Here is a 22,715-nt window from a genome sequence, read left to right on the forward strand (position 1 = left end):
CTTCTGCTCTGATGCCATCCTGTACGACCCAATAGCTAGCCCCTTAGCCAATGTCAACATCCGTAACCGGATCCAGATCCCAGTTTGGGGTTATACTATCCATCTAACTTTTTAACATTTCTGATTTTTGTGGGTATTTTTGGTTGTTTTTAAAGACTGAGTCTCTCACTCTGTCACCCAAGCTGGAGTGCAGTGGCACGAGCATAGCTCCCAGCGATCTTCCATTCAACTCTGAGGACCTTGTAGCCCTGTAGAAGGAAGGGGCCCATTCTGTAGAAGGAAGGGGCCCATTAGCACTGAATCTGTGCCATGGCCTTTAGCACTCAGCCTCCTTCTGGGTCCAACTCCTGGCCTGAATATGTGACAATTCCTTTTTTGAAAGTCCTTTCAACTGTGATTAAGGGAGTTGAACTTCTGAGCTTAAGGGATCCTCCTGCTTCAGCCTCCCAAAGAGATGAGACTATAGGAACACCACCATGCCCAGATAATGTTTTGTTTTTTTGCAGTTACAGGGTCTCACCACACTGCCTAGCTGGCCTCAAACTCCTGGCCTCAAGTGGTCCTCCTGCCTTCCCAAAGCGCTGCTGGGATTACAGGTGTGAGCCACCATGCCTAGCCAAGAATGTGTATTTCTTATGTTCAAAAGATAAAGCTTGCTAATTCGGTTGTACAAATGTTCTATATTCTCGGTGATTTTTATCTCTATGATCTATCAATTTTTGAGACAGTCTGTTGAAATCTGTCTATGCTAGTGTGTTCGTGACTCCTTTTGCAGTTCTTTCAATTTCTGCTTTTTTCATTTTGAAGCTAAGCCTGCTTATCTCTTAAGTTTTTGGTTTCTTCTTTCTGTTTGACTCCTAGGAATTTATTTTGCCAACTCAACCATGCACTCAAGAAATTTGGAATGGAGGGATTTTCTAAGATGTTTCATCTATTATGATTTGTTTGCTAGATTCCTCTGTTCCTCAGTGATAGACAAAAGTAAGCTTTTAATGGCTACTTTTTCTGGTTTGGATGAATGTCTTTCAAAGCAAGCTGCCTGTCTAGGCAAGGCTCTTTGATAAAAAGAACTGAAATTTCTTAGCACTCCACTGTTAGAGGTGAAGAGAGGAGCCACAGCACTGTGAGGATTTAGGTCTAAGGCCAAGGATAAGAGTCCAGCAAGTCACCCCACTGGGTTCTGGGCACAACCATCTGGGGCATACACTGCCTCACAGACCATTTCTCTGAGGTGTTGTAAGGGACTCTGCTGAATGACTATGGCATTTGCCACCACCTGTGCACACTGCAGGGCCCAAGTCTGCTTTGACAAGCCAGAATTTTCTATTGGAGAGAAAGTTGCATTCCTAAGATGCCTTAGCCCCCCAAAAGCAAAGCCATCCTCAGTACCCTCTGCAGCATCAGAGAGTCAGAAGTCGCTGGCTCCAGGTCTCCCCGCACCTGTTCCTGGCCTTAACCCCTGAGGCTTGTTTTGCTCTGGCATTTGGCTTCTGGCAGACAGTAAGCTTGTCTGCTTCCATCTCTTCCAGATGGCTCTGGGAAGGACCAGCAGAGAGAGGGGAGGGGTAAGGGGGACCAGGAGGCAAGGCATCTGCCATTTGGAAGGTGCAACCAGGGACCCTCGTGAAGGCACGCATACCTAGTGTCACCCTGCACTGAGCAGGCCATTGCTCTCCAGGGGTGTAGGTGACACGTGGGGATTCCCTGTGATGAGCAGTTCTGGGATGTGGTGGAGAGCTCAGTATGGTGGGGGCCATACTAATCTTGAATCCAATATCAAAAGGCTGGGCTAGAACTCCAACATTCACAAAAGTGCTTTCCTGGAAATTCCTTCCGCTGAACCTCGTGCTCACTCCTGGAGATGATATTATTGTTCTCCATGTGATGAGAGAGAAAACCAGGGCTCAGTAAGCTGAACTGATTTGGGAGGTTTACACAGCTAGGAAGTGGCCACCCCCTCCATGCCATTCCACATGGATTGCTCCCTTTAGGTAACCAATACTAGAAAAAGAGCAAATGATAGAACTATAGAAGCTGAAAAGACCTTGGAGGTCCCAGTCCAACTCCTTTATTTTATAGGTCAGAAGACAGAGGTAAAAGGAATTGCCCAAGGTCATACAAGAAGCTAAGAGGTCTTCAAAGGATGGAGTTTATTTTAAAATGTCTGTTTTTAGAACATTTAAATTCAGAGAATTTAGGTTTTAAGAGCCCTCATCATTTCTCTGAGAAACCGACTCTATAAAGGGATGACAGTGTATAGGAATAACCTAACCTACTGGACAGTTGCATCAGGGGGAAAGGATCGGAGCCCCCACTGTCACCTGGGCTTGCTGGCACACGGGGGCAGAATAAGTTGTCTCCTCTCTCATTTCCACTTGGTCCTCATTGGAAGACTAAGCTGCATCCCTGCCACCTGCTCGACTGATGGGTAAATCCTTTCCTAATACAGATTTTAGTCATTGAGTCATCACCTCATAGGCACAAAGATGAACATGAAATGTTAGACATTCACACAAATAATATCTCATTTAGTGCTCATTCAGATTCATAGTACCTCTATTTCACACATAAAGAAACTGAGGCTCTTGAAAGACCATGTAACCCACCCAAACCTCACAGTGCTAGAATCAGAACTTAACACTGGGTTCAAAGAATTCCACCTCTATGCTTCTGACCCCCGTTCTGCATAACAGATGCTTCCCCTAAAAAAGAAAAATTACTCTCAGATTCCAAGCTAGGCTTGAGAAATCAGGAAGAGCAAATAATTTGAATATCTTATGACGAAACTATCACAAACACTTTTATCACACTACGGCTATATGGGAGGTATTTCAAGATTTATCTGCAAGCCAAAATGTGTTCTTTGAAACACAATGTCAGAGCTGGAATTATCGGCTCACTAGACCCCTCATCTTACCTTGTGTTCACAGAGGCGCTACATAGGTCTCTATGAAGAGTAGGAGATTTATTGTTAGGGCTGGAGTGTTAGATTAGCAGGGACGGTGCTCCACTGTGGAAAAGAGCATGAGCTTCAGAAGCCACAGTCACCAAGTACTCACTGTGCTTAACTTCTCTTTGACTGGAGGCAAGGTTAAGAACATTAGTCCATAGGTTCAAATCTTGCCTGCACCGCTTGCCAGCTATGTAACTCCAGGAAGATCAACTAACCTCCTAGTACCTCTGCTACACCCCCCCCCCAATAGTCATGCCCACTTCATAAAGTTGTTAGGAAGGTCAAATGAGTTGATATTTAGAAAGTGCTTAGAATAGTGCCTGATGCATTGCAGGCACTGTGTTTTTATTGAAAAATTTTTAAATGGGTAAACAAATAATAAAATTGGCAAATATTGGTTGACTGTCTGGTGTGTGCCAGGAATTATGCTAGGAAATTTTTCATATTATGAAGAAAAACTTGTGGCTTTGTGAAAGTCCTTTATACAGCTGGTGTTTATTAAGCACCTACAGCTCGACATTGTGCCAGGTCCACTGGGATCTTCCTACCAGGGAGGGCCACCCAGAGCAGGGCAGACCTGATCCACCTATAAAGAACTTTTGACTGCACCGCAGATTGCCTTTTCATCCTGCTTTCTCCAGGCAGGATTGTGCCAGTTCCTAAAGTGTCCTTATAGGGTCTAACTTATTTATCCTTTGGAATCTGTTTCCAGAGAAGGTCTGGCCAGAACTGGCTGCAACCATGTGGGGACGCCATTGTGCCTCCTGCTCACTGATTCCCTTCTAGGCATTATTATCCTGGCACTGCACCTGCTTTTCGTCTCTGAAACTGCAACATTCTAGTACAAGAGGTTGGCTGTTAGCCTCAACAGCCCCTAAGACTTTTCTGGCTGTGCTAACCACACACTCAACCAGCCTTTCCTGTCCTGGTGTTAATGAAGTCTCCCTTCCCTGTGTCCACTGATGGTCTGACTGAGATGAACGTTGTTCTTTCTTGCCACCTCCCCTGGGGTGAGTCTCTTGCTGATTGTTTCCTGCTAGATTTAGTCTCTCCTGAACTCCAGCCCAGCGAGAACCAGACCCAGAACTCAAAGCCCTGGGATTAGGTTACAACTCAGGATTTCTAGGAAATCCTAGAATCCTGATGGCTTTGTATGTGTGGTTGGTGATGAGGGGCTCAGACATGCAAACAGATTGCCAGCTGTTACCACAAAGTGGTAAACTGAGCCTGAGCACTGAATATGAGGGAGCTGAAGGACGTAAAGCTTCCGAAAGAGGAAGCTCAGGTAGCTCCTACCAGCCAAAATGAAATGCATGCTGATGCTCAGGAGGAAGTTTCTACCTTTGTAGAGAGGTTGGCTGAGATGGTCTCTAAGGCTCATTATCCATGATTTGTTCACTAGACCGTTCCGTTCCACTGGCCCTCTGAGTTCCGACTTTGACCATGACCTTCACGTGCCACCCCTGACCCATTATATACTCTCTTTTACAACCTTCCTTTTCTGAATCACGTGAATAGCTTTATAGGAAGCCCCAGACCCTGCTTGTCCTTGGCTTAATAGAGCTCTGACCTTGGATTGCTTGCAGCTCAGTTACAGGTGATAGAAATCTCCTAAAACTGGTAAACAGGACTGCATCATCCTAACTAGCTAGAAAGCAGCTTCTCATTCTTTATTTTAACAAGTACCAGCTTTATATCAAGCACCGTGCTAGGCACTAGGGAGCTATGAAGATCAGTAACTTTAATTCAAGGTAGAAAAAAATGACTCAGACGGTATCCTAAACAAACATAATGCTTTGTGGTCCCAGATGCTATAAAACCCTGAGTGAAAAGGATAGAAAATTGTCCCTTGGGGTCAAAAGTCTTCAACAAAATGGTGGTGGCAGTAACTATAAGACATCAGTCCATTAAATTAAAGTCCTAGAGCATCTCCCTGAATTGTCCTCAGGGAAGATTTTGGACCTTCCAGACAATGTTAATAATAACCATCCTTCATGCAGGTAGAAGCTTACAAAGTGCTCTGGTTCACAGCATCTCTTTGGCTCCTGGCGGTGGCTGTGAGAGGGAAGCAGAGAAGCCAGAATCTCTTTTGCAGAGGAGCAAACTGAGACTCTGGAGAAGTTATGTGACTTGTCCAAGGCCAGAGGCACAGACAAGACTAAACAGTATCTCTTGACTCATCACCCACTATTTGTCCACTTCACCATCCTGCTTGCCTCCAGCTTCTGAACTGGAGCATCAGCTTAATGTGCAGCCAGCTGAGAAGAAAAGGGCTGAGCACAGTGGCTCACGCCTATAATCCCCGCACTTTGGGAAACTTTGAGGCCAGGAGTTTGAGACCAGTATGGGTAGCGGAGTGAGACCCCATGTCTGCAAAAAATGTAAAAATTAGCCAGGCATGGTGGTGCACACCTATCATCCTAGCTACTCAAGAGGCTATGGCAGGAGGACCACTTGAGACCAGGAGTTCGAGGTTGTGGCGAGTGATGATCTTGCCACTGCAGTCCAGCCTGGGCAATGGGGTGAGATCCTCACTCTCAGAAAATGAAAAAAGGAAGAGAAAAAATTGTTAGTCACCTTTCTTTTGGAAAGTTTGCATGGACGGGCTCTACTTGGTGCCAAAAGCATGTCTTACTTGAGCTTGTATGTAATGATGTAGAGATCCATCAGATCCAGGACTGAACACTTTGCTGCCTTCATTAAGGTAACGCACTGTAGCCTGTCTTAGAGTCATTAAGTGGCTGGGAGGGGATTTGGGGAAACATTTGATTCATCCCTTCCCCTCATCCATGCAAGCCAGAGGCAAGTGGGTGTCGTGTTCCGTGCTGGCCCTTCCACGCTCCTCTGCCCATTGAGAAGCTTGCTTTCCCTCGAAAGCTCGGGAAGGCAGGATGCTCTGGAAGGCAGATGCAGGTGCACCTGGGAAGGTGAGGTGCAGGCAGGGAAGTGAGACACATGGAAGCACTTCCAGAATCTAAACCCTTGCCTTGGTACCATGCTTAGGAGGCACCTCTTACTTGCAAACATGAACTTAACAGAAACCACTTTGATGGATGAGATGGGAGTGTGTGGTGGAGAAGGTGGTTCCTGCGGTTTGGGGCCTCCTGAGTCTGTGAATGTCAGAGAGGAGTTCGGCTTTTTTGTCCCAGGGCCATCCAGGTGGCACATCCTTCCCTGAGACTAGAATAGACTCAACCCCACTTGAGGGCATTTGCCCCGTCCTCCCACCTGTTTTCCTGGCTCAGTTTGACATTCAAGGAACTGGGGGCTGACAAGTGCCTTTGAAGTGAAAGTAAGTCTAGTGGGGGTGGCGGTGTTGAGTCCTCCCAACCCCACCCACCTCTGGCTTTTCCAAAGAAACCCCAAATTGCTCTCTTCCCTGGACACGAAGTGAGAGGAGGGGTTCCCTTTTTCATGGAAAGATGAATGAGTTCACACAGCGGCCTCAGGGAGGAGGTGAAGAACAGAAAGGGGGTTTCTCCCGTTAAGTAATAGCAAGCCTCTCCTTCCCTCGGGGGCACCTTACAGTGATGCTGGGATGCGCTTCCCCGCCCTTGCAGCTGAAGATTTTGCCTTGAGGAAAGTTAGTTTACACCTTGTTACTGAAGAAAATAGCTGAGGTTTGAGAGGTAAACAGCCACCCACTCCCTGTCTGTCAAGTGCCAGTGCAGCTGAAGATGAATGGGGACCTCTCTGCTCCCCTCTCCACCCACGCCATTACTCTCTGATTCTGCCTGCTCCATCATGAGGACAGCCAGCCGCCTCCGCCCCATCCCTGCCTCCCACCTTTTGAGGAAGGCAGATCAGAATTGAGCTAATCCTTTAAAAAATATTTAGCGTTTGTGTGCCTGCCTTGCGTAGAAGCAGTTCAGGGGTTCTTGTGATTCTCGATTTAAATCTGTCTCTTGCACTTCCTACAAATGTATTGCCATCTGTTGATTTCATTTCTGTGACACCCACATCAAGATCATTCATAAGGAGGATGAGACCGTGCCTAGACCCCTCCTCTGCTCTCAGCTCTCTCCCATCCAAATGCCGGAGACGGATCCACGAAGACACATATGTGTGCATGTGCGCACACATGACAGACTGCCGGGCGGTTTTCAGTGGCGGTGTTTGTTTCCTGAGTAATTACAAGTGGACACCCACCGATCGCGTCATCCCTTGGGAAGCCTGGTTACTGGACCTGTTAATTTGGGTCCAGAGTTTCTTTTGTGCTTTTTGTCAGCTGGTTTGGTTGCATCTTCATGACTTACTCTTTAATAAAATCACCCTCCTTTTTCGTTTTCCTCAAACGTGAGTTAGCACGTTGTGTCTTATCTGCCCTTCAGCTTGTTAGGGCAACCATCCCTTCCCCATCCTAATCCCCCCCCACACACACACACATTGAAACTCACAGAGTTTGAGCGAGAACCAAATGAGATGCTTCACACAGAGCGTCCAGCACAAGGTCTGGCATGGGGGTGAGGGCTCCACCTGTTATTGTGAGTGGTGGCATTTGCGTACATGCAGGTCCTGCCATTGAACCTCCTCGTCTTTCTCAGAGCTGTCCTCGTCTCTCCACCTACTCCCTTAGTGCAAGCATCACCAGCTTCCACCTGCATTTCTGCCGCAGCCTCCTGCCTGGCCTCTCTGCCCTCGGACTCCACACTCTTCCCCTCCACCACCTGTCCTCTACACCACAGCCAGAGTGGCTATCTCACTATAAAGCTGAGCATGTCACTGCCTCCTATGTAAAAGCCTCCTAAAATTCCCCTGACCTTTCGAGACAAAATTCAAACTCCTTATTAAGTAATGCCAAGCCTGTGATGGCCTGACCTGTCCTGGATAGGGATCCTGGGGCACCTCTGACCTGTGTCGTCCACCAGTCTGTCCTTGGTTCGTGGGTCAGTGCCATCCAACATAGCATGTGGTTCCCAGCCATGATACCTCTACGCCTTTGCACATGCTGTTCCTCTTCCCCTGACCCTTCCCTGGCACCCTTCCCTCAACCTGCTTTAGGTGTCTCTCCCTTCCACTGCCCTGGCTTCTGCCAAGTGTTAATAGCTAACACGTGTTCCCACATATTTCATGTCTGAACTCATTTAGTCTCACAGCAATCGTATGTTAGCTGCTGTTACTATTATAGGCCCTTATAGATAAGGAAAATTAAGACATAGAGAAATTAAGAGATTGTCCCAAGATCTCACTACTTTTAAGAGAGGAATTTGAACCCAAATGATCTGGCTTCAGTGTCTCTATTCATAACCACTGGGCTTTTTGGCCTCTTAACTATTGTCCCATTGGCCAAACCATGACCCTCTCTGGACTGAGCTCCTTGAACCAAGAAACCATGTGCTATTCATGTTTGAAACCTAGAGCCTGTCGCCCTGCCTGGCACAGGGCAGTTCCTTTCCCGTTAACCCATCAGTACCGTCGTGTACTACTCAGTAGGTTGTAAGACTAAGCCGCTTTTGGCAGCCAGTTCCTTCTAGTTGTGGTGTTCGTTTCCTGAATAATTGCAAGTGGGCACCCACCAATCCCGTCATCCCTGGTTACTGGACCCATTAATTTGGGTCCAGAGTTTCTTTTGTGCTTTTTACAGCTGTTTTAGTTGCGTCATCATAACTCACTCTTTAATAAAATCACCCTCCTTTTTCATTTTCCTCAAACTTGAAGACTCAGCACTCCACAGAGTTCCTTCCATGTGCCACAGCTGTGAGGTCAGAGGCTTAGAAGGCAAGGTTCCACCCTTGAAAAACTTATCATTTGACTGAGAAGATTAAAAAGTAGTGATAATGATTCCTCAAATCACAAACAAAACCAGTTTGGTTATTTTGTGGTCGGTACTCATATGAAAATAGTCCTTCCCATTTCCCAGTTAGACTCTAAACCCCTTGATGGGTAGGCCTATGTGCCACACACATGTCAAAGCCAAGCGCTCAGTCAGTGCTGGCGCTAATGCACAGTTAGGCCTCTGCATGGACTTCAGTCTTCTCCTGCTGCTGCCCCGTGTCCTAGCCCCAGTTATGTAGGCTTCCTAGGCTGGGGTTGTAGGGGTCTCCTAAAGACAGGTTGGAAGTTGATTTCTGTAAGCAGAGCTCCAAGCTGCATAGACCTGAGTGTTCGGGACATTAGAACTTCATTTAAGTGCATTCTAGGTCCCCACCCCCGCAACCATTATTTTCCATCATATAATCTCCTCTAGTGACTATGTACAGATCTCCACAAGGTAGCTATCCTCTTCCATGCAGACTGCCCCAGGTTGGATCAGGGCTGGTTGCCTCCATATCCCTCACCCTCTCAGGCACCCTGATCATTAATGAGCTGTGTCCAGGGTAAGGAAAACCCAGGACCCCTGACAGGTGGCATGCCCGGGAAGGATGAGCAGGACCTTTGCAGGACCAGACAAGAACCTGCCAGTGTGCCTCCTTGCTTTCTCTACTTCATCTAGCCCAGCATAATGCCCCTTTTCCAGAGTCCAGGACACTTATAGTCTGTGCTTGGCATGCACAGATTTGCCCCAGTGGTGTGCATACAAAAGACAGTGCAGGCTAGGCATGGTGGCTCAAGGCTATAATCCTAGCACTCCAGGAGCCCAAGGCTGGAGGATTACTTGAGGCCAGTTTAAGACCAACCTGAACAAGAGCAAGACCCCATCTCTACTAAAAATAGAAAAAAATTAGCCAGGCGTGGTGGTGTGAACCTCTAGTCCCAGCTACTTGGGAGGCAGAGGCAAGAGAATTGCTTGAGCCAAGAGTTTGAGGTTGCTGTGAGCTATGATAATGCCACTGTGCTCTAGCCCAGGTGACAGAGTGATACTCTTTCTTTTGTTGTTTGTTTTTAGACATTCTAGAGTGCTATGGTGTTATAGCTCACAGCAGCCTCAGACTCGTGGACTCAGACTCAGCAGCCTCAGACTCAGCTCCTGCAGAGCTGGGACTACAGGACCCCACCCCAAAGCTGGACTAATTTTTCTATTTTGAGTAGAGATGGAGTCTCACTCTTGCTCAGGCTGGTCTGGAGTGCCTGATCCCAAGCCTGCCTTGGCCTCCCAGAGTGCTAGGATTACAGGGATGAGCCACTGTGTCCAGCCATGATACTCTTTTCTCAAAACATACAAATTTTTAAAAGGCCACAAAGACAATGCCACCTGTCACGAACTCTGCATCGGGCAAGCACCAGGACAACCCGAGGTAGCTGCCACATATCCATCGGTGTCCCTTTGCACACCCCATGTGAGTGTGCACCTCCCATCACCTTCCAGCTGTAGTCCACTTTCCTTTTCTATAAAATGGGGATAAACATTCCTACCTTGCAGGTTTTTGAAAGATCTTACATTTTGCTAGTTTAACAAATATTTGTTAAGTGCCTAGCTTTAAGATAATCTTAGACAAAGGAGTTTCAAAACTGTGGAGGATACACAGGGAGAAAGTCTTCTCTCTTCTGTAAGTTGTTTGGTGACCTCTGTGGCTAGGATGTTCAGGGAGAGGACGGTCTTTCTCAGGGACTAACACCCACATCCCTAAACCTCCGGTGTGCTCAGCATTGGCACCTGCCACATCAGCCATTTGTCCCATATGGTATAATTACATGTTGACTTTTCTGTTTCTCCCCCACCCACCCCCCCAAGACCATGAGGGCAGAAGTCAGATCTTGGTACCTTGTGTACTGTTGTCCCTGGTACGTAGCACAGTGCTCTGCCCCAGTTAGCACCTCCGCCACTAAGCACCTCATACGTGTTTGTGGGACCACAGCAGGTGAACCCTTTCTGAGTGTCCCACCTGCTCACAGTCCTGGCCTTTAACATCACGGGAGCATTGCTGATACGTTAAGAGGGCATATATTTTTAAAATACTTCTTATCCCTCTAATTCTGCTACTTTCTCTTAAATAGGCAGTGAGGCCACCTGGGCTTTGGTACCCGAAGACCAGATTGCAGTCAGAGTTCTGCTGTTGGTTGTCTGTGAACTAGTAGCCTGGTTTCTCTGAGGCATAGTCGCTCTGTCTGAAAAGTACATGCATTAATAATAATACCTGACCCACAGGGTTGTTTCAAGAGTGAACAGAATTATGGGGAACCATTTTGCATTTCTTCTCCATAGTGCAGAGTCATGGTGGACCAGTGAACAGGGAGGATAAAAATCTTGCAAAAAAAAAAAGAGAGAGAGAGAGAGAAAGAGAGAGAATCTTCTTCCTTGTGTTTTATTCTAAGCATTTTCTTAGAAAACCTCCACAAACCACACCATGTTTTCTAGTAATCAACCACTAGCCCATCATTTGTAGTAAGGGAAACTGAGGCACACCTTGATGACTTATTCAGCTTCAGCAACCTAGCAAAAGACAGAGGCCTCCTGCAGATTACTTTCATCACCCTTAAGCAGAGATGATGGTGCCTCTCTCCTTCCTTTGACTCAGTTAAGTCAAGTCTTAGATTTATTAGTCACCCTAACTATCATTTCCTGAAAGCCTGAAGCCCTATAATGTTCCTGTCTGGTTTCCCAGATTTATGGTCACAGTTTCCAGCCCCCAACAATATCTGGAGTCTGATTTGCATATCCACATTCGCCATCCAATCCAGATCCTCCCAGGGCACAGTCAGGCTGGGCTGGTTCTCTCACCGGGTTGTGGTCTTGCTGTTCCCTGCAAGACAGCCTTCTTTGTCCGGGTGGCAGCGATGCTTAGGATCCACATATTGGTGGTGGATTGTGCTGTGGGAGATGGAACGTGCAACCTGTACATTTGATGCTTGCGGTGGGAGAGAGCAATGCTACTGATCCAAGTCACTATTAGAAATGTCATCTTATTCCTGAGAGGACGCTAGCCCTGTTGGACTATGTCAGAAGCATTTGCGTGCTAAGCTTTCTTTCCTGCTCATTTAATGCAGTCTTTTGAAAAGGTCTGCCGAAACCTGCCTCCACACCCACTCTCCATCCCACTTGGCCTTCATCACATCCTACCTCTGGCACTAGGCAGCTGCCACTTGACTTCACATCTGGGAGAGTGCAGCCTTCACCCCCAGAACAGGACAGCCCAACTTGGATTTTCATGAGGAAGCAACAGCCACAAGACGACCCTCACAAAGCTGTTGAGCTCTCTCTGGTTGAAAGCCCTACTATGCTATTTCTAGACACTGATGGTGTCCACAGTCCTTTGGGATTCACTAGTCTGATTGAGACCTGCAGATGCTGCAGACTTCCCCCCACCCTACCCCCAGCTATATACCAAATACACCAGGGTTTGAGCTAAAGCCAGTAGCACACGCAACCCAGACACACGTGGTCTTCTTGGTGTTCAAATGCTGCCCCTTCCTCCAGGAAATCTTCCCCCACCTCCCTGAGGCTACCTTAGGGCTCCTCCTTCTCTCTTTTCTCTGAACTCTGCCTCATCACTGTGGCCATTTGGTAGAATTTTAATTATTTGCTTGGATGTCTCCACTAGACTGTACGTGTCAAATGTATAGAGATGTCTTAGCTCCATATCCCCCAAACCCAGTGCAGTTTATGGCACACACTGTACTCTCAATACCTATTGAGTGAATAAAGCCTCTGATTGCACAGGAAGCTTTTGTGGGTTGGTTTTGGAGACACTTGTTCTAGAATTCTGCTACTCACAGAGATAACATCAAGAAGACTGGAAGCAGAATGGTCTAGGATTTGTTTTGCCTGCAAAGTTTCTGCACCATGAAGTTTATTTCTGATGGTGGTTCATCTCTTGCTGAATAAAACCCAGAGCGCAGGCTTCCTTTTCTAACAGAGCTGCTATCCCATGTTGCCCCCATTCTCTATCTGTAAAATGAGAGTGTGGGCCAGCTAGAAATATTTCTGATCCCTGCCTTGCTGCTTTGTGATTCTAGAGCATGTTCAGAAAATACCCCAAGATGGCAAAGGGCCTGGATAGTCTTCATCTAACGTTCAAGAACTGTAAATGCTCAATCATGCAGGGAGACAACTCAGGGAACGTGACAGCTGTCTTGAATTATTTGAGGGGCTGTCATGCAGAAGATGAAAAGGATTAGATTCTTTTGAAAGGCCCCAAGGGCTATAAACAAGACCAGTTATTAATTCATTCTACAAATATTGAGTGCCTGCCATGTGCCAGGCATTATTCTAGGCAATAATGATGCAGTAATGAATAAAACAGACAAAAATTCTTACCCTGATGGAGTTCACATTCTACTGAACACAGACTGTCCAAAAATAAAATAAATCCCATGGGCAGGAGCTCCTTAGACCCTCAAAATGAGCTGCCTGTGAGCTAATGAGTTCTTTGCATTCAGTAATACATTTAGTACTTAGAAATCTGCTTCCAATGGCTGGGGCTGCTTAGACTACATGACCTTGTTGGTCCCTTTCAACTCTGCAATCCCATGAATTTAAGGCTTGTTAAGATGAGTGGCCCCTCTAGTATAACTCTACTAAGCTAAATATGACCTCCGCCCCATGGCAACTCTTCACTGTAGAATAGAGACAAGGTAAGTGCAACAGGCTGTTCTTATGACAAGGCACCAAAGAACAGTACTTTAAAAATGTACATTGCGGTGGGGGTTAGGATGAACAGTTGCCTTTTCTTGAGATTGCTGTGAAGCTGAAGAAGGAAACCCACAGGGGACTGACAACTTGGGTTGAAGGACCAAAAAGAGTGAGTCAGGAGGGAGAGAAGGAAACGGAAGGCAGGAGAGGTGGGGACGGAGCTATTGATGAGGCAAGTGAGGAGGGGCAGTCAGAGACAGACAAGGGGAAACCACCAAGTGGAGACCCAAGAACCAGCCTCACTCCCCTCTGGGTCCTACCACCACCGCCTTCTTTTCTGGGGAGATGGGAGTCTAGGTGCAGTGTCCAGGTGCCAATCACAACTTCATACTCACTGACTAGGGGACCTCACTCTGGGAGCAGGAAGCAGAGATGAGAGAGACATAAAAGGACAGAAGCCCCACCCTGTCGGGGGTATTTGCCTCCAGCCACATGCTCTCGTCCCAGACATACCTCGAACCATCTGCCTCCAGGGAGACCAGGGTCTGCTTCTGTTATTGGCTATGATTTCCTCTGTGCTTCTACATGTGGACCATAGCAAGGAAGCCTGCAGTGTGGAGCAGGTGCAGCTGAAGCAGAACCCTTACTTCCCGTAATGCTGTGCTGCACTTTACAGGGCTGCTTATGCTTTCCAGTGTTTTCACATCTATTAATAGCATCGTGGTGCAGTAGCAAGAACATGGGCCTGGGAGCTCAAGTTGTGGGATTCCCACATTTTATTTGTTTGTTAGTAATTCTGTGAGACAGATAAAGCAGAGCTTATTCCCTCTAATCTGGGGGTCAGGAAACTGAGGTACAGGAGCTCATTTATCCATCTTATGGGGTTATAACTAGTATTCAGACTAGGATAGCCTGGCAGTGAAAAAAAGTACTTGTAGTCAAGATTCCCGGCTTCACATTTCAGTTCCAGTTCCAGTTCAGTTCCAGTACATGCCTCGGTATGTCCAGGTATGTACAGTCCAGCTGTGACTTAGAGAACACATCTATTTTCTGATGTTTAATTTTATTATCTTTAAAAAAGATATTGGACTAGAAAAACATATATGGTGAATAGGTGACGTCTTCGGTCCTATTAATCATTTCCATGCCTGTGGCAGACATGACTAATTGATCACAGCACACTGTGCCAGGTATAGCCCACTGAGCCAGGTATAGCCCCAGAGTCCTCAGTACAGGGCTCCTGGGAGCCAGCACCCACTGCTGAAAATCACCGTTAGTACCTGAAATGAAATTGCACACCATCCCTAAACTAGCTCTCCAAGTTCTTTTCTAGTCTAACATTCTGGTCATAGATGACTGGTCTGCGTCCTTCCGGCCTCAGGTTCCTTCCACCAGGTCATTGGAACATTCTGTGGATCAGTAGAAAAAGTAAGGGACTGAAAATTGAGAATGAGAAGATCTGTGTTCAGGCCCCTTCTCTCTCCATTAAGGACTTAGTTTCCTGGCAGAGTGTAATAGCCCCTACCTGCTTATGAGACGTGAAGCAGATGAGACAAGCAAAACTTTTCTAAACTATAAAGTGCAGCAAAAGTCCATTCAATTGAATCACCAAGAAAACTGAATATGGGGCACCAAGTGGGGTGCTCTGGGTGGCGCTCAACTCAGTCCTGCACGTCTCAAGCCTGAGCTGCAGATCCACCTCCTCAGGAAGGGTTCTTTATCTCGGTTCTGAGGCTACATTCTTGAATAATGAAACGATCAAGCCTGACTTCAGATCATTGAGTGGGAAGAGCAGCAACCTGGCTAATGTCTTCTAATATGCAGTAGGCTACAGGCTGTGGAGTGTTCAGTGGATTCTGGAGCTAAGGGCAGAGGGGCTAAACAAGGTTTTAGAGACTGCCACCAACATGCCAAGTCAGTAAAACCAGCAGCTGTTCAGCTTTCAAGGTCTGGGGGAAGATAGCCACTACCTGCTGGATCTTCAGCTCTAGAGAGCCCCACTTTGCTAGAAGGAGCATGACCTTAACCCACCACCTTTGTTCACAGCTCAATGGCGTTTGTGACAGTGCTGGCAGACCTGCAAGGGAGGATGGGGAGCTAGCTGTCCCATCTGTCTGGACTACTTGAAAGACCCAGTAACCATCAGCCACGCTCATAACTTCTGTCACTCCTGTATCAGTATGTCTTGCAAGAGTCTAGATGACAGTTTCCCCTGCCCTTTTTGCCACTTTTGCTGCCCTGAAAGGAAATTTATAAGCAATCAACAGCTGGGTAATTTGACTGAGATGGCAAAGCTAGTCCAAGTAAGGGGAACCAAGAGGAAGCGGCAGGAGGAGACGCTTGTGTGTGAGAAGCACAATCAGGTTCTGACCTTATTCTGTGAAAAAGGCCAAGAGGTTTTATGTCTGCAGTGCAATTCCTCTGCAGGTCACCAGCATCGGTGTGTTTGGCCCATAGAGAAGGCCGCACCCATTCATAGGAAAAATTTGAAGTGTTACATTGCAGCATGGGAGGAGAGTGTAGGACTATTTGGAAAAGTGTTAACTGTGCAAACCAGAAAATCCCTGGAACTGGAAGAAAAAAAGTAAAACATAGGAGAGAAGAAATAAAGTCTGAATTTGAGCAACTTAGGTGGTTTCTCCAAAATCAGCAAAAGACTGTTCTCAGACAACTACAAGTTGAAGAAATGGATGTTTTAGCAAAACTAAATGAAAACCTAACAAAAATTTTAGATCGTGCCTCCTCGTTAAAATACCTATTAAAGGAGATCAAGGGCAAATATGCCAAGTCAAAACTGGAATTACTGGCAGATGTTAAGAGTATCTATCACAGATATAAAAACTTAAAATGCCCTGAACCGTTTTCATTCAAACAAGAAGAATATGGTTACTGTTTTCCTCCACAATATTCTGGCCTTAACAAAATTATCAAGCAATTTCAAGTAGATGTAATTCTAGGTCCTCTAACCGCACATCATAAACTTTTTGTCTCAGAAGATAGAAAAATTGCGGGATGTGGAAATGCAGCACAAAACTTACCTCCTACCTAGGGAGATTTTATCTGTGCCCAGCTGTTGTGGGTTCTAAGGGATACTAACCAGTCCGGCAGACGGTACAGGGAAGAAGTAAAAGACAAACCTGAATGGGTTCTGGGTGTCTGTGATCAGTCCCTTCTCAGAAGGAAGAAGAGTCAGAATCAACCCATGTTAGTACAGAATGGATGATGGGGAATTGGGCGATGTAGTGAGAGTAATTATATTGCATTAGGTCCCAAGAAAGTTAATCTTCTGCCAAAAGTAATACTAAGCAAGATTGGAATTTTTTTAGACTGTGAAATGAGTAGGGTTTCCTTTTACAGTTTGAGTGATGGATCTTTTCTGTATTCATTGAATGATAATTTCACAGGACCACTTTGGCCTTATTCCTATAACTGGAACAGACTCAAAACCTCTTAAAATCTGGACAGTAACAGGTTCTGAATGATAAACTATTGGAAGACTCTCATTTGTTTCTTTTTCTTTCAGTTTGTGGACGTAACTGAGCCTATAAATCTAAGCTTGACAAGTCTTTTTTTTTTTTTTCAGTTGTTCCTACAAACAACCAAATTTTTATCTCATCTTTAGCAATTTCTAAAAAGGTGATGATAGTGCCTACTTTGTAGATACATCATAGGGTCCAATCAGAAGATGCCTTAGAAATTCTAAGATTAAATGCTTGAAAAATGTATTGCTCATGAAGCATATTATTTAAGAAAATCTATTACTCTAGTAATCTCCAATAAAAGCCCAATATTTTTTTCTGTTTAAAAAAAAAAGTCCATTCAATTAGCAGACAGTAGTGCGTGCCCAGTCTGAGCCGGGCCCTGTGGTAACACACTGGCCCTGGAGTTCCCACCAGCCATCCAGATCCTCTTCCCTCTCAGGGACTGAGCCACAGCCAACTGTTGACCATCCAAGCTAGCTGTGTTGCTACAGCTGGTCCTCAGATGCACCACCTTGATGAAGGGCAGGGTAGCCTGGGGCCTCGAGTAGATATGGTGGGTTTTTCCATCTCATAAAGCTACCTTCTGCGAGCTCACTTCCCCTTTCTCAGACCTTTCTGTTGCCCTTTGGCTCTTTTACTTTTTACTGTAACTTACTGATGAAGTTATGCTGCTATAAAGAGAGAGGAAGGGGTTCTGGATCAGGAATGAGAACTGGCAGCCACGGCAGCCCTGTGAGGGCAAAAAGATGAGGCGCCTGGAGACAGCTGTCCTGTTGCCCACGTCACTGATCCGCTCACGGGGCCAGCTCACAGCTAGAAGTCGGCCTCCCAACCCTCACACCCGGTCCCCGCAGGCTCAGCGTTCCATTACCCAGGCTCTGTGAAGATTAGCGTGTCATCTTTAAAGCACTTGGCGCTTCTTGGAAAAAGCCATGCTGTGAATTCAGGCATTGCTAAAAGATAGAAGACTTATTAAATCCCTGACACCCTCCATGCATCAGAATTCTTACAGCCTTGTTCTGTTACATCCTCAGTGTCCTTTGCTGGTTCCCAGCTGCTCCCATAGGCGAGCAAATTACTGGCAGGGTTTGTTTAAGAAACGGTACTTAGTCCACCTAGAATACTAGTGAGTGACACATCCCGTTAAAAAGAACTGTTTGAAAAGATTTAGCATGGAGGTTTGCCATGCCCTTTCTGCTCTGCCTGGAGAATGCAGGAACCCTTCAGGATTTCAGAAGTCTTGGGAGACTAGCTCTCTTCTTAGTAATATCAGAAACCAAGTTTTGGAAAACACGTTTTGTTTGTACTGATTCTAAAATACCTAGGGTTATTATCCTTGGCGCTGTCACTGCAGAACACCCAGAGAATGTGACTATTGAGAGGAGAGAAGCTCAATGGGCCTTCGTGCCCTCCTTCCCACTGGACAGAGTCATGGTGTTGAGTTAGAAGTGTTCAGCCTGGGGTGATGCCTGGGGCTCAAAGGAGTAGGGCGCCGGCCCCATATGCCAGAGATGGCGGGTTCAAACCCAGCCAAAAACTGCAAAAAAAAAAAAAAAAGACATGCTCAGCCTGTTCCTGTGTGATCCAGAACCATGAACCCACAGTGGAAACTTTTCTATCTGAAATCACCTCCGGCTTGGTTCCTTCATCTCTTTCCTCTTCTGGCTGCAAAAGGAAACTCGGAGAGTTCCGTCTTATCTGTCCTTTCCCTGAATCTTCAAGGAGAGTGTCTGCACCCAGCCTGCCTCATGCTATTGGCCTGAGTAGAAAAGCAAGGGAAGCTTATTATTTACTGCTAGCGAAACAGACAAGGGGAAATGTGTGCTTTCACTCTGCATCCTGATCTGGGAGGATTCAGGTAACACAATGTGACTCATCATCAGGTATAGGCGAAACGCCTATATTCCTCTGGCCAAAAAAGCCACTTGAGAGAGAGCAGTGAAAAGACTTTGTGCAGGCATACTTAAGAAACTGAGGCAAAATCACATGAAGCCAGGTTAGTTGCGGGCCTAACATGAACAAGGTTTTGGCTGGAATAGCATTTCCAGACTGCGTTAAGGAATTAAAGTTGACTTCATAAGGCCTATGCGAAAGCCCTTTGGAACACTGGCCAGATACCCATCAGTAACCTTTCCTGATCTGCGGTAAGTCACGAAGGTCGCTTACTGACGGGTCTGGGTTCCTGATCTGTGGTAAGTGACAAAGGTCGCCTGCTGACAGGTCTGGGAACAGTAATGTCATACAAGTATCTAATGGCACAGATGAAACTTGGGCTCATGAAAGGCTTTTGAGAAGTCCAGCCTGAGAATTCCTTTATAAAAGGCTCCAGCAAAAACCCCCCTGACTTAAGGCCTCCATGGGAGCAGAGGTTTGCACACAAACTCCTATATGCCCAAGAAGTTTCTCTATGCTTTGCTTAAAGATTCAAAGTAACTGCCTCCAAATGGCATGGTCAGTAGAGCAGACATTCAAATTGTCTCTTTCCCCTGTAGCCTCAGGCTTCATCAGATAAGATCAAAGAAAGTAATAACTGACAACATGTTCTTCATTAAGTTATGTTAAACCGGGTTATATGGAAAGGATTATGCTTAAAGGTGTATGTTGGGTGGGTTATCAGATCACCAGGGAGAAGCTACTTACAGGGCGGGTGGTCATAAGCTGTGTAAATGGATCAATGAGGTCATTGCTGCATTGTGCTCATGTACAAAATTCCCTATGTAAGCCAACTGCAGATAAAGAAGCTCGCCATTCTGCCTGAGTGAGCAGATAGTCACCTTTATTTAAAATACAATTTCAATAAGCGTGCTTATTCTTCACAACATCGCTTTCCCGTGAGACCCTTACTGCAACAATCGGGTTGATGTTTCCTGTCATCCCATCTCCCGGCTAGAGACGCTCCAGTTGGTCAACCAACCCAACGTACCCTTTGTCCAAAGAGGACTTGTTTTCAGAGTTTTGGATTTTGAAAACAAAAGAATGTGTTTTCAAGCCATTGCCGTATACTTCAGTTTAGGTTGTATATGTTCCTGCCCCCTCAGTCTAGCTTTTTTCCCATTTTCTTCTGAGGCAGATAGAAACCGTGTCCATATAGGTGTCTAAAGAAAATTCCTGCTAGAGTAGGTCCTAACTGGCTGTCCCCTGGGAAAAGTAAGCCTCTGTCAGTGGACTGAAGTTTCAGGGAACTTGTAGGGACCTCCAAATTGGCCTAATTAATGTGTTTGCATAGTAATATACCTGTTTTCGTTGTAGATTTAATTAGCTTCTTTAAAAATAATTCTTCAGGTGAAAAATGTTAATGGTTTCTCATCTCGCCCTGCTGAGCAGAGCCAAAGAGCTTGATAGTTTTAGGCCAAATAAAAGGAAGCAGTACTTTACACCCTAGGTAGTAAATGTGTGAAACTCATTATTCCCAGAAACAGTATGGGCTGAAATGATAAATAGGTTCCAGGAACAAACTTTTACACAGCGTCGTGGATGACAGATACAAATTGGGTTATTTAAAAGGAAGTAAGGGGACATTTCCTAAATGTTTCAAGTTATCATTATGGATGAGTCCCCATATCCTCCCATGACCCTCAGAATGCCACCATCAGGAACAGAATATTTGGTGGCTGAATGCTAGTCTGACCTACTGAAGTACTTTTAAATTCATATGCTCTGATGTTTTAGGCTAATTTAGCCAGTTTAACCTCTATTCTTTATATATCTATATGTTTTGGTCTCGTTCAAATAGCCTCTTCCTCAGAATTCTCTGGAATGATTTGGAAAAACCAAAAGCCCAACCATTAAGATGGGCAACCTAAGCTCAGTCCTGCCTCTACCACTAGCCAGGTGCAGCTCATCTTTTCTACCTGATTTTTGTTACTGCAAAGAGAGGGATAAAGTTCTCCAGATCAATATATAAACATTATATGCACATTCATTCGCAGAGTCCCTAGAATAAAGGAACAGTTGGGTTAGGGTAGAGGATCTTCTAGAAAGGATAAAATAAAGCATTTCTTCTTTCTGACCAAAGAAACCGAGTATTGTGGAGACAGTTTAAGGAAACCCTGTCAGCAAGAGGAACCTCTCCAAGCTTGCTTTTCTCTGAACTTGGGAAAGAATGGAGGGAGAGAGTGCGTTGGTGTGGGGAGTGAGGCAGATCTGGGCTCAGACACTGCCAAATCTCAGCCTTCTGTTGGTAAAGCAGAGATAAGAACGTGGAATTTGTGGGGTTGCAATGAGGACAAAATAGACTAGTGGCATAAAGCATCTTGCCTAGTTCCTGTCATAAAGTGTTCAATAAATAACATTCAGGGAAAGGAGATAGGAGTTCCAGAACAGGACAATTATAATGGTAAGCGCCTCATGAGTGACCATCAGAGTAGGAGAAACCAGTGTGACTGAGGCAGATGGCCTGGGGAAGATGGCCTGAAGCCTACAGCTGTGCATAATACTGTTCAAATTAAATAGGTGTTAGATTAGCCTTGGAATACATTCCTAATCACTAAAAATCAGATTCACTAATCCACATTATATTTACCATTCCTTTTTGTTGAAGATTGCCTAGCTTTATAGATTAATATTAAAAGTTGCATATATTTTCAAAACTCATTGAAAATAACAGTTATTATACAGTTGTGGAATTTGAGGAAGGATTCCCCACATGAAGCAAAGACTTCTTGTGATTGGTTCATGTCACTGTCACCTGCTGGCAGAACATGCAAATTGCAGGTTCTCTTGTTTTGTTTAAGAAAGTGTACGTCCAACATATATGCATGTTTAGGAAAGTGTACTCTAAACATAACGTTCTATGGTAACAATAGGCATATGCTCTTTTCCTGAGAGTGCTCAGAGCCAGCTCTGGAGGAAGACCAAAGGGTACCTTATTTGGAGTTTCAGTTACTATCATGCAGCTACCTGATCAGGGTATGCAGCTGTGCAACGCCTACCCCTTACTCCTCCTCCAGGAAGAAAAGAGAAGAACACTGGGGTCCGGCCTCTAGCAGAAATCTTATTCTCAAAGAGAAAAAGAGGGCCACTCTGCCATTTCCAGGTCCGAAGTCCTCTTGGCTAGCTTGATGAATAACCCCTACCTTCCCCAAATTCCCCAACAGATTTTCAGTATTGCTGATGACCTCAGACAGGCCCCATAGATTCCGTCCCAGAAGGCATGAATACAACAGTCATAGCTGTGCAAACTGCCCTTATCACTTTCATCATGGTTCATTGTGGGAAGGCAGCAGATACTATGAAGCAGCTTCACCACTCTGATAAGCTGGTGTTGTAACTCAAGTCACTGTTTATCTAACAGTATTTGGGAGTGGTAATAAAGCTGACCTTACTGGTTCCCTTAACTGATGTAGTATATTTTTATAGTGGATTCTTCATAGTAAAACAACTAGAAACAAGTGGTGTTTGAACTAAGTGACTTCATTCTAACATGAGAACCTTTGTCTAATTAGTTGGAGTGATTTGGCGGGAGAGAGCAGCAGTCAGGTGGAGATTCACCCTTTGGGGGAATGGAGGAAGGGAGTCTCCCACTGCTGTGCAGGAGAAATAGGTGACCTGGGAAGGCCCTTGGTGATGGCTGACATGCACAAGCCACTTCCTATGCATACACCCTGCATTATGGGGTGTTATATTTATGCATTTCATAAATATTTAATCCTCAACAATATGCTAATAAGTAGTATAATTATCCCCATTTTGCAAATGAGGAAACTACAACATAAAAATTAAATGACTTGCCCAGGATCACATTGTTAAATTGCATGCTAGAATTTCAACTCAGGTCGTATTATTCAAGTCCAGTGTGCCTGCTGTTCACACGGAGGGCCGGGGGAAGGGG

At 45.6% G+C, this 22,715-nt stretch overlaps 2 protein-coding genes across 2 annotated transcripts in view; both read left to right on the forward strand.

Annotated features, from left to right (window-relative positions):
• Positions 1-22,715, forward strand: part of FAM78B (family with sequence similarity 78 member B) — an 86,629-nt gene that overhangs the window by 14,568 nt on the left and 49,346 nt on the right. The window lies entirely within an intron of this gene.
• On the forward strand, positions 15,454-15,991 carry TRIM61 (tripartite motif containing 61). Its single transcript, XM_012802571.1, is given in 2 exon segments — positions 15,454-15,492; positions 15,494-15,991. Coding segments are annotated over 2 exon segments (537 nt in total).

The sequence above is a fragment of the Otolemur garnettii genome, unplaced genomic scaffold (genome assembly GCF_000181295.1).
Source record: "Otolemur garnettii isolate 467f Iridium unplaced genomic scaffold, OtoGar3 scaffold00016, whole genome shotgun sequence".
Lineage (NCBI taxonomy): Eukaryota > Metazoa > Chordata > Mammalia > Primates > Galagidae > Otolemur > Otolemur garnettii.